The sequence below is a fragment of the Neltuma alba genome, unplaced genomic scaffold, assembly GCF_004799145.2.
Source record: "Neltuma alba isolate B1F8T4 unplaced genomic scaffold, ASM479914v2 tig00012763_pilon, whole genome shotgun sequence".
Taxonomy (NCBI): domain Eukaryota; kingdom Viridiplantae; phylum Streptophyta; class Magnoliopsida; order Fabales; family Fabaceae; genus Neltuma; species Neltuma alba.
Window position 1 is genome coordinate 805,988 of NW_021637174.1, and position 11,216 is coordinate 817,203.

General features: G+C 36.2%; 1 protein-coding gene across 1 annotated transcript; it reads right to left on the minus strand.

The window, feature by feature from the left end:
- Window positions 1-469: 469 nt before the first annotated feature.
- LOC114730797 (villin-4) lies at window positions 470-10,076 on the minus strand. Its single transcript, XM_028917912.1, has 23 exons — window positions 10,019-10,076; window positions 9,702-9,801; window positions 8,621-8,689; window positions 8,277-8,513; window positions 7,969-8,146; window positions 7,753-7,885; window positions 7,247-7,409; window positions 7,019-7,166; window positions 6,812-6,912; window positions 5,644-5,799; window positions 5,362-5,430; window positions 5,192-5,260; window positions 4,936-5,073; window positions 4,675-4,803; window positions 4,211-4,358; window positions 4,083-4,093; window positions 3,197-3,337; window positions 2,798-2,923; window positions 2,648-2,713; window positions 1,783-2,113; window positions 1,491-1,669; window positions 1,241-1,403; window positions 470-839 (listed from the first exon to the last, which is right to left on the minus strand). The coding sequence occupies exons 1-22, from the start codon at window positions 10,072-10,074 to the stop codon at window positions 1,290-1,292; spliced, it is 2,862 nt and encodes a 953-aa protein (XP_028773745.1). The 5' UTR covers window positions 10,075-10,076; the 3' UTR covers window positions 470-839; window positions 1,241-1,289.
- Between the last annotated feature and the right edge of the window lie 1,140 nt (window positions 10,077-11,216).

The following is an 11,216-nucleotide window of genomic DNA, read 5'->3' on the forward strand; positions in this document are numbered from 1 at the left end:
GAATTTTTTTTCCTTTATTAACACACATTACAAGATATACCTGAGTCCCCATTTGAAAATATTATTTTTCTTATTTTTATAAGAAATATTATTAAAATAAAAATATTTTTTAAATCATGAATTTAAAAAATTGATAATAAATTAATTGTTACAAAAATTAGAAAAATAATAAATTTGAGCCCCTCACGCTCTCTCCATTTTCCCAACATTTCGCAAAATTTTCACCCAAAATCACCCACAAACGCTAAGATGAGATTCTTTTCCCCATAGCCATGGTTGAAGCTTGAAGATGAAGTTTTCTTCTTCGAACTACAGAAGGTATCTTAAGCATGTTTTATTGTGAAAAGATTGAAACTAAACTTTTATTTCTTTTGATTTCTTCAATAACATCGCATAACCCCTCAATAAAGCTAATGTTAATAACTGTTGTGGAAAAAGAAATAGGAGAAAGATGACAAGTTGACTGGGTTTTACAAAGCTGTACACACACACACACTTCATCCTCAATTATCATTACACCTATAAGTAGACTGCATTTGCAGGTTCAGTTACTTTGCCAAACAAATTTGAATCAAAGAATGAAGATTGACATGAAAATCCCAATAAAAGGGGCATGTCAAAATACAACCTGTGCTCTACAAAACACATATTTCCAGGCAACTAGATCCAGAAAGAATGAATGCTAAAAATCTCTAATTTTCATTCTTCATGAAAAGGCTTGTTGGGAGCAGAAGCAGCTACCCTTAAAAAAAAAATACACTGATGCTGTCCCTTTGCTCTTCCATATGACCAGTTTCTTCTCACTGGAAAATAAAGATCACACTCGGATCAGAAGCTCCCTGTGCAGTAACAATTAGCAAGGATGAAAATGTTGAAGTTTCATATATTAGTATTTAAGGTAATGCGTGCTGCTTTAGCTACAAGAATCTCATAGAATGACACAATTTAAGTATTATGTCAGACATTTGAAAAAATCATAGGCATTCTGAATCACACCCCTTTCTTGAGTTTTGTAAACTTGTTAATGTCACTTAGATTATTTCTATGACAACTTCTAACCGTCATAACAATCACCAGCATTGTAAATGCTATTGTATTTTACTATTTTATACCTTGTTATCTTATATGATGGTATCCAAGAAAGTAACAATGTCACAAAAAGCTTGGTTTTATACTCTGATCAATCATGAAGGAAAAATAAAAATAATGCATGAAGTTTTGCGAGAAAGTTTCCTTGTACCTGCAACCTAAACCACAGGGATCTGATAGAATGAAAGGTATGCTGCGACTCAAAATAACTGAATGGCCATCTTGAGTTTGTTCTGTTTCCATTTGGGCACCTTGTAGAAATCCTTTTTTGTCATCCCCAACTTCTCTTTGAACTCCTCAGCTGACATATAAGCCTGCATGCATTAAGCTCAAAACAAGTTAAAACTAAAATCAAAGAATGCCTAACTATAAGACCCAACAGATTCAAAATTTCATTGTACCTCTCGCCTGGTCACATCAATGTCTGGTACGGGATCTTCAGATCCTATTTTGAGACGTTCATATGGGTAAACGGGGAGACCTTCATCATCTTCAGCTTCACCCTCTTTCATATCTTCTTCTATACTGCCCATAGAATCTCTCCCATTGCTCGTCTCTGGCTTTGAGGACTCTCGGTTCACTTCACATTATAACAATGCATAGAACAATAGAAAAGGCCTTTTTATATCAGCAAATGCCAATATAGCAATTGTGAAAAGGAGCAACTTGAACAAACTCATCTCTATAGGATACCTTTGAATGATCGAGGGATAAAATTTTCTTTTGATGGACGGAATGCTTCAAAACTGGAACTTAGTGCAGCTATAACTGCAGATTTGGGTGCCAATTTTGCTGACTCTGGCGTCAGAGACTTCGCATACAGCTTTCTAACAATAGGAGGTGGGGTTGAAAGGTTTCTGTCCTTGGGACCTTCAAATGCAGCTGCCAACGCATTAAAGGCTGGAGACCTGCCCCTCACACGAACACGATCAGGAGTAGCGCACACACTGCGAGAACGCTGGGCTTTTTCTGGTGCACCACCCGACCGTCCTCCATAAGACACCGATGTTCTCCGTTTTGGTCTCTGATCATGTGCAACAAATTCAACAATAAAAGAGAATAAATCAGAACAACACAAAAGCTGAGTCAAGTTAAGGGGAAGAAAATTAATAGTTCATCAAACTGTTAAGAATTTGGATAATTCTCCATATTATGTAGAACCTACAAAGATCCATATTTACCCCTTATGAAGAAATCTGCAGCAAGTTCATTATTTATCATAAGACACAATAAATACCAGTATATCCATTTTGAGTCATCAAAATATAATACAAAAGGGGAGAAGTCTTTCAAGCATTTCATTCCTAGAACTGTTAGAAAGAAATACCGACAGAATAAGAATGTGAGAAGAACAAAAGGCAAGTACAAAAGTATAGGGAATTAATCAGGAGGAGCCTTTTTGTACTATAAAACGATCACATACTCCTACGAAAAATTGAGGGCGGAAAATGTGAGGGCATACGAATGATTAAATGAGTGTCCCGTGGTCATTTGTATCTATCCTTATAAGCAGTTGTCCAGGATGATAAAGGAAGCAAGATGAAACAAGAAGTCTTACATCCAAAGGTGGAGTGCCCCCATTTTTCATTATTGTAAGCCTCCTTTGAAATGAGTTTCCCAGCATCTGACGATAAAATATAAAAAAATTGTCATATTTTTAGGAAGGATCTCAAGTAGAATCATTACACCATTACATTGAGGAACTCACCGCAGATTTTGCAGACTCCCATTTGAAGAAGCGAGTGAAGAAAGGTGGTTCACTCCCTTCCATCACAACATATATTAGAGCTTCACGAGATAAATTTTCCATACAAAAATCATGCTCAAGAAATTTCTGTTTAATTGAAGTAAATAAGTTAAATATTTCACACCTGACTTTTTACTGAGAGAAGTTTATGCATTGAAATTGCTCCAGTCTAAAACTCATGGGGGAGTGATGATGAAAGGAATACCATAGTCATCAGAAAAAAGTGTAAAGGGAGATACCATAGGTGATTCAATATTAGAGATATAATAGATAAAACACTTAAACTGGTGGTAAAGACTTCAATGCTAGCCGCTAAGTAAATATGGCTATGGCTTCTAGCCAAAATAAAACCAGTTATACCTCTCCAATTGTTAGAGCTTTCGTTCTACTCTTGAGGTCAATCTGCTGGCCAACCCAGACAAAGATTTCTGAGTGACAATTCAAGACCATAATATCTTCAGTCATTAAATCATCCTGGGAAAAGTTGTATACTTCTGTCACCTGCAAATACAGTTTCTCATCAAATGATATAAATTCTCCTTTGCAACTCCACCTTCGCACAAAGAAGTAAATTGACCCTTAGTCGTATGTACTTCATAAATATGCTTGACAAATTAAAGTCTTAAACAAAATGATGCATAGCACGTCAAAGACTTCCTATCAGAATTCTTCATCCAGAGAAATTTGGAGGAAGCTGAGATGTCCATAACCAACTCAACCAGCAGAGATCATCTTGTCCTAATATATTTGCTTGCTTTATTTGACTCTTCGATCCGCAGGTAAGCTACGTGTGCGCACATGTGCGTGCATATGTGTTTTTAACAGATTTCTTATTCATACGCTGACTAGTTATTTAAGCTCGAGTCACACAGCTTAATGATTTTCATCCTCGTTTTTCAGCTGCTTCTCTCCTGTCTTAGACTGGAACTTTATGTACTTTGTGAATTTTCAGATTGATCGAACCAGCTCATATTTCCATAGCTATTGAATCAATTATAACTTGTTATTATCATCACTTGCTCCGTTTTTTTTTTTTTTTAATAGCCAAACATCACTTGCTTAAGTACTCATTATTTCAGAAGATAAGCGCCCTAACAGGGCTAATAATGAACAAAATATTGGTGATGTCAAGGACTTTGTTAACAATCCCCCTCTTACCACAGGATCTCCATAACTCAGAACTATTCCAAATTAACAGCCACATGAGGGAAATAAGGGAAAAAAATCAATATGAAATTAAACTCACCTTCAAATTTTCTGCGCATTTGTTTGATCAGGAAGCCAGAAAAAAACATCATCGTAAGACGTCAGCCATTTTCCTCCAAAAAGGGGTGATTGAGACAAAATAAAACCTTCATAAAAAATAATCCTCACCTTTTGATAAGTTGCAAGAAAATAGGCGAGGATCACTTTCGGCATCCCTTACAATCTTTTGACTGGGATATTCTGATTTTCCTCCTAACAAATCCCAAAACTGTTCCGACTCTGAACCTTCCTTTTGTGGTTTGGTTTGTAATTCCGGCTGCAAACAATTGCCAAGCATATAAGAACCAGATAAACATGGAAACCTGACCATACAAAAGTAACAAAAATTTAATGACAATGTCCTGAAAATTCAAAATGTTCAGAAACTCAAAGTTGAGATCTGAAACATTAGAAGTACGAGTTGTGTGGGGATATATGATCAAAAACCTGGGATATATTTAACTATTCTCAGCTCGTAATCATATAAGAAATCAACCAATATCAGCTGCTAATATGTCAACAAAAAAAAAAGGTGTTTGTTTGGATTCCTCAAAATTCTCTCTCTTTAAAGTATGTCATTGAACAAATCATACCTTTATCAAATCCAGCATCCTCTCAACTAGTTCATGATCATCTGAGTTCGTAAGGCTCCCAAGCCAAGTGAAGACTGTGGGCCCATCATGAAGTATGTAGCAATATGAGGAATTCAAGGAGGAAGCGACCTAGTAGTGGGGGGAAAAAAAAGAGAAAACTTTATTACATAAATAAAATCTGTTCATTTAAAATAGGTCTGTTGCCCATGCAAAAAATGGTTGGACAGAAAAGAGCCAGCATAAAGAAAGAGGACAACGTACTTGATCGACTTGTATAGCTTGCATGCTTTCAGGTCCTGAGCCCTGGATGCGGAACAGTGCTACACCATCTTCCTTGTAAGTGTCATCCGGAATTTCCTTCTCCGTAATGTAATTTTTATATCCATTACTAAGACCACCCTAACAGAAAATTAAGTGAATGCAGTTAAGAATATGTGTATATGAAGTCACCCAGAAGAAATTAAAAAAAGAATATGTTTATGAAGATGGATTTGTCTTAGATCAGAACCCCACAAACCTTAAAAACAATAAAGCTTTGGAGGATGGAGTAAAACTGAATTGGCTCATTCCCTTCATAGATTCGAGCCTAGGAATCAATAACACATGGATAACATCAGCAAGGACAAAATAATAATGACAATTGATGCATCAACAAAGTGAAAAATATCATATTTAAACGAAAATCACCTGGGTAGGGATAAACTTCATTGATTCAACAATTTTGCTTGCCAATGAAATAGCTGAAGTTCTTTCTTCCTGTTTTCGACGAAAAAAAAGAAAAGAAAAAAGATCATAAGCAATGCAGGAAATAGATTCACAGTACTGCAACGCAGATATATAGCAAGAAAGTAATTAGCTCCATAAAAACATTATGCTGCCAGACTAGTTAATCATTTAGTTATAAAGGAGAAATTCATAACACATGCATAGACGCATGTAGAAGTAGAATTAAATGCATTTGATTTTCACCTCAACACTGTTCTTTCCAATCCATGTCATTACAAGATGTTCTTCTCGATCTTCTCCTGGATATGAGTAGAGAAAGACATAGCAATCACCACTATAAAGTTTTGATTGATCAGAATCTTGAAGTAGAATCTTTTCCTGGCCATTCACCCGCCAAACCTATATGGTAATCAAGGTGAAGTTAACAACAGAAGCAAAAGGCAGTATGAAAATGAAAATACCGAAGACATAATACAAATCTGTGGCCATATATCAATGTAACAATTCATGAAGCTCAACAACTGGAAGCCTTGTCCAAATCCTGACATAATGGATCGAGCAAAGGACTACTCACACGTTTTTGCCAAGACTCATCATTTATTTAGGGCAGCAACTATGAGAAGATCTGAGGGACATGGGGAATCCTCCATTAAAAGTGAACTATCAAGAGAATGAATCATAACACCGGCTCTAAGAACCAACACCTTGATGGTTACATTCTACTGCACTACCCTTACGGTTTTCACCTTTTGCCAGTCAAAACCGTCCATAGAATGACAGGACTCAAGGAGAAGTAGGGAACTCACTCTTAAAAGCGCATGGTCAAGAGGGAAAAACTACTCTCCTTAAGTACCACTACAGACATCCCATACTACTCTATGAGACTCAGGCATTTGTATGAATGACTCAAACCCTAAAACTGGAAGAAGGGGGGAAAACTGGGATGAAATCCGTCTCCTAATACATAAGAATACACTATTATTGCAAATGACCAACTCTTAATAGACTCATTAAGAAAATAAATAGGAATTGGTTAAGGCTCACCAATTATCTCATTATGATAAAACCCTCCTAATGTAATAATAAAAGAAAAAGTAAACAAAGATTTGTAGGTTCAGGAAATGGCAGGTAACCCACACTACGTAAGTCGCCTCCTGAATTCTTGACTCACTCTTTTTTAAAAGAAGATAGTGAGTATGTGCTCTGTTTGCTCTGCATGAGTCAAAAGTAGCCAAATTTCACATATCCCAAGATTTGATAGAGTACATCTCCGTGAACCACAAGCTTAAGTATTCTGCTACGGTTTTAATAATATGGTGATTGTGATTCTAAAAAATTTTCTCTTCTCAACATAGCACTTGAAAAGGAAATCTAAATCATAAGTGAAAAAAAAAGAAACATTGTGTATTACCTGCAAACGTCCTGTGCAATCAATGTGGGGTTCAGGTTCTTCTTTTACTGGATCAACTTTCAACAGACCCTTGACGTCCACTCCTTGACGCTTTAGAAGCGCTGCAACATCATCAATAAATAATAATCAATAAGTATTAAAAAAATAAATTTAAGAGTAGAGTAATCCATTCAGGCCAAAAAGAACCACAAGTTCAATTGCACTTACCTGCCACCCTGCCACGACCATCTTCTGACACAGTTACGTTAGGTGCTTGAGGCCAAGAATCAAACTTGGACCTGAACATCACAGTTTCAAATCCTTCAATCACACGAACTATGTGAGATTTTAGTCGATCAGGGCAACTGATTAATTCCTGTTAGTTGATCAAGAGACATCATGAGTTTTTTACGAATAAGACATTAAATATTCCAAGAAATAAATTACAGGCATTACTTCTGCAGCTGCACTTGCACTTTTTCTTTCATCAAGAGAGGTATTTCTTCCCATCCAAATAAAGACTTCCAAACCACAATCAAGAATATAACATTTATTTGTGTCTAGTAGCTCTCTTGTCAAAGAATCACTCTCAGTAGGTTCTGCCTGCCCCTTCACAATACTGGAAAAATTAGAGCCCTTCCATTAGAACAACAGCATTGTAGATTCCAATGTTTCAATATAAACAGTGTACTTCCACCATGTTCAAAACTAATTTCAAATATAACATATAATCAACTTATACAGCTTCAGGACAAAAGAACAATAAATTTGTAAGAATCCTGCCCTGATACACATGGTATATTTGTCAAGGGAGAGAAAACAAAAAAGCAATCAGTAAAAGAGGAATAACACAAATGCATGCGAACACAGACCCTCTTCCATCAATTAAGTTTTACTGATGAATGAAATACATTGGCAGAATACAAATGAGAATACCATAGATAAAACATAGAATATATTACCATAGCAGCTTAGGAGGCTGAGAATTAACAGTATTATCATCATCACTGGCTGTTTTCCGTGGAAGAGGAGCAAAGCCCCCAAAGAAGGCCCAAAATTCTCCAGCATCAGCATCAGCCATCAACCTTCCATCCTCTACATTTTGTACAGGTGTATGTATTCAATTAGTGATATTTAGCAATAGCCTTTGAGCTTTAAAAATATAGCTGTCCACTTACCAACAGTGGCAACATCACATTTTCCATCATGGTAGTTATCCTTTATATACTGTAGTACTTCCAATGCTTTAGCCCTTTCTTGAATAGATGAATTAGAACCATTAAATTGAAAGATTTTAGACTTGGTATCCAGAATAAAAACATCATCATGGGTGAGTGTTGAGCGTGTAAAAGGAACCTAAAACCAAGATAAATAACTGTTCAGCAAGTTAAAAATGATGTTTCAATTCATTTGCACTGTCTTTATCAAGAGGGCATGCTATTGCTACACTACAATGTCAATAGCCAAGGAATAATGTCAGACTTGCCTCTTTGACACGTACAACATGTCTCCCTTGGCATACATACAAACGTGTTGTATGTTCCTCAGCCTCAGCATGTTTGAAACCAGAGGCAACTCCACCTTCTTGAGGAATTATACATGGTTTGAAATAAGACAAGAATTTTTCAGTTTCATGACCCTGTGATTCCCGATACTGTACAGCACGTCCTCCAAGAGCTGCATCCAGCTCAATCGTTTTGATGGCTGCAACGCCAGCTTCATCCTGGTTCAATTTACCTTATTTAGGAAGCATGTTGCAAGATATTACTGTAATTTTTACCCAAAAAAAAAAAAAACAGCAGTATGTTAGCAACTAAACCTACAACCTACCTGACTGCTGTCTTTACCCAGCCAGTAATGGATATCATGACGCAGTGCACCACCTTTTGAAGCTGTTGTCTACACAGAGACGACAAGAAATTTAAAAGCAGAATAATAGCAATATTTTATAATAATAAAAAGAATCTTGATGTTTAACGAACTTGATAAAAAGTAAACTAACAGATTAGCAATTATTCCCAACACTTGGAATCATCAGAAAACAAAACGATAGAAGTCCATAAAGTGCTGGAGAGGAGGATACTGAAACTTGAGTTAGAGACTTTAGTAACAATTTATATTCTAACCAAGTGGGAAACAAAGCTTTCAGGAAAGAAACGAAAAATTTATAATGAACTCAACTGATATTCATGCATGAAGAGAAAAGTATTTCTCACGTATAAAGACATTATTTTTCAAGCTATGGACAAACTCTGCACCAAACGCCTTTGGGAACAAGAGTTCCCATTAATGGCAGAACAGACATGAATTACCTTATTAATGGACCTAGTTATCCTTTTCTCGTACATGATAACAATCAAAAGGCTTGATGGGCTAAGTCTCTTAGCTTAAAGATCCGCTGTGAATCACTAGTGGAACAATTCTTGTGATCTTAAGATGAAGAAAAGATTCTATTCAAAAAAGGAAAAAAAGATGAAGACACTGATGACATTGACAACTATAAACATGGTCATGGTCATGGTCACCTATTAGTTGAGCAAATTGTCATTGCATCCTTATATGAGATGATATTAATGTCTTCATGTTCATAATCAAGTTACAGGACGAAATTCAATAACAAAGGTTTACGCCTGATATGATTTATCATATAGAATGAGATGCGCTGGGATATTTCAAATCTGCGGGTCTTAAAATATGCGTGTTCCTCCAAATGTTTAGAAAAGAATGAAAGCTGAAATTAATTTCACGTGCCATGACATATTAATGTTGTTTTATATGTCATACTGGCAATAGGTTAGTGCGCATTACGTGTCCAGTAATACAGAAATAAAAGCTTCTAGCAACTGCAGAAGCCAACATGAAAATAATGCTATCATGGAGAGGAAAAAAAGGGGTAAAACTAATGGCTTACCTTCAAGATAACGTAGGAATCCCCTGTGAAAAACGTCCCATAGGAGGAAGTCGGAACAGCAACTGGTTTTAAATTCTCAATGCGCCATATTTCAAGTCCACTATATATAGTTAAGAAGAACTAGGAAGAGATTAAAGCATGAAATCAAATTAACATAGAACAGAAGCAAAATAAATTCTCAAAGAAATCTTGTCAGGACTCTGTTTCTAGTATCAATCAATTTCAGAGGAAACTTAAACTGATAGAAAATGAGTGACTTTCTAGATGAGAATCTGATGAGTTGCAAACAGCACGATATGCTTATTTATTTAGGATACGCCTTTTGTCCAGCTCCCTGGAAAGCTGGATCCAAATCTCTCATGGAAACAGACATAATATTCTACTTTTCGGTCTCGTATAACCAAACTGGAATATAACAAAGAATAGCCTGAAATGGAATCATAAAACAAAGATCAAGCTTAGAAAGGTCAGTTGAACGGGTGAAGCTGATGAAGTGGATTGTCAATTGGAAAAGGAAACATAAATGTTTTTACTAATCGTTCTGGAGAGGAATTTCTGTTTCAGAAATTTTTTATCAGTGACATTAATCGGGAATTAGACAAATTAATCAAGAATTGAGCTAGATAATCCAAAATTAAGAGGATAACACAATAAAATGGTCTTTGGGTTAATGAAAAATAGCAAAACCTTGGCTAAATTATGATGTTTTATTTATTATATTGTTCATGCTACGCACAAGGTAACTAATGTCTAATGACCCAAATGCTTCCCCATTTTCCACCCAATAAAATGGCTCATGCGAGGCCGCACAGATGCATGCAGAAGAGGAACAATTGCAAATAGTTTCACTGATGCAACGAAAGGTGCAGTTAAGCGTTCCACAGCATTAAATTACACAAGGTGACTCTCTCAAAAGCTGTTTCTGTGCAACTAACTGCCCGCTTTCTACACGCGAAGTATATTAAGTGTTAGCAAGAAGAAAAGACCAGAAATGCCAGAAATTTCCAGAGATGACATTCAAATGCTCACAGTTAACAACGGCGCAAGAACAGTCGCACATAAATACGCGGGTGACATGCACGCACATATGCATGCAACAGTGCAGTTGATCTTGGTCGTTTACATTTTCGGATTTTTCGATAACTTCGATATCCTCCGGTTTCAATTGCGTCAAATTTCACAGTATTTCACATCAAACAAAGAAACCTTTACTAGATTAAGTCGTCAAAAATAGCCTTTCTTGCACAGCCTTTGCAGTGAAACAAACTGTGTGACTTGGTTCAAACTCAAGCTAAACGCAGAAGAGCGTAGTTCGTTCATTTTTTTTTTATAAATATTTTCTTGTGTAACTGAAGCATTCAATGAAGCACGTTTCGTGTTCTAACATACCTGAAGATAGAAGCAGAGCAGCTAAAGAACGTGTCTTATTGAAGTCAACAAAAATTCAGAGGAATTCCATAAAGACGAAACCGAAATTGGAGGATCAAACTCAACGGTTGGTGAATCCAAATGATT

Excerpts from the sequence above, each read along its gene's own strand:
- LOC114730797 (XM_028917912.1), bottom strand. The coding sequence starts at position 10,074 with ATGTCTGTTTCCATGAGAGATTTGGATCCAGCTTTCCAGGGAGCTGGA. Across the intron at positions 8,514-8,620 it reads TGGGTAAAGACAGCAGTCAG|GATGAAGCTGGCGTTGCAGC; the intron begins GTAGGTTGTAGG and ends AAATTGAACCAG. Across the intron at positions 5,431-5,643 it reads TTGGAAAGAACAGTGTTGAG|GAAGAAAGAACTTCAGCTAT; the intron begins GTGAAAATCAAA and ends CGTCGAAAACAG.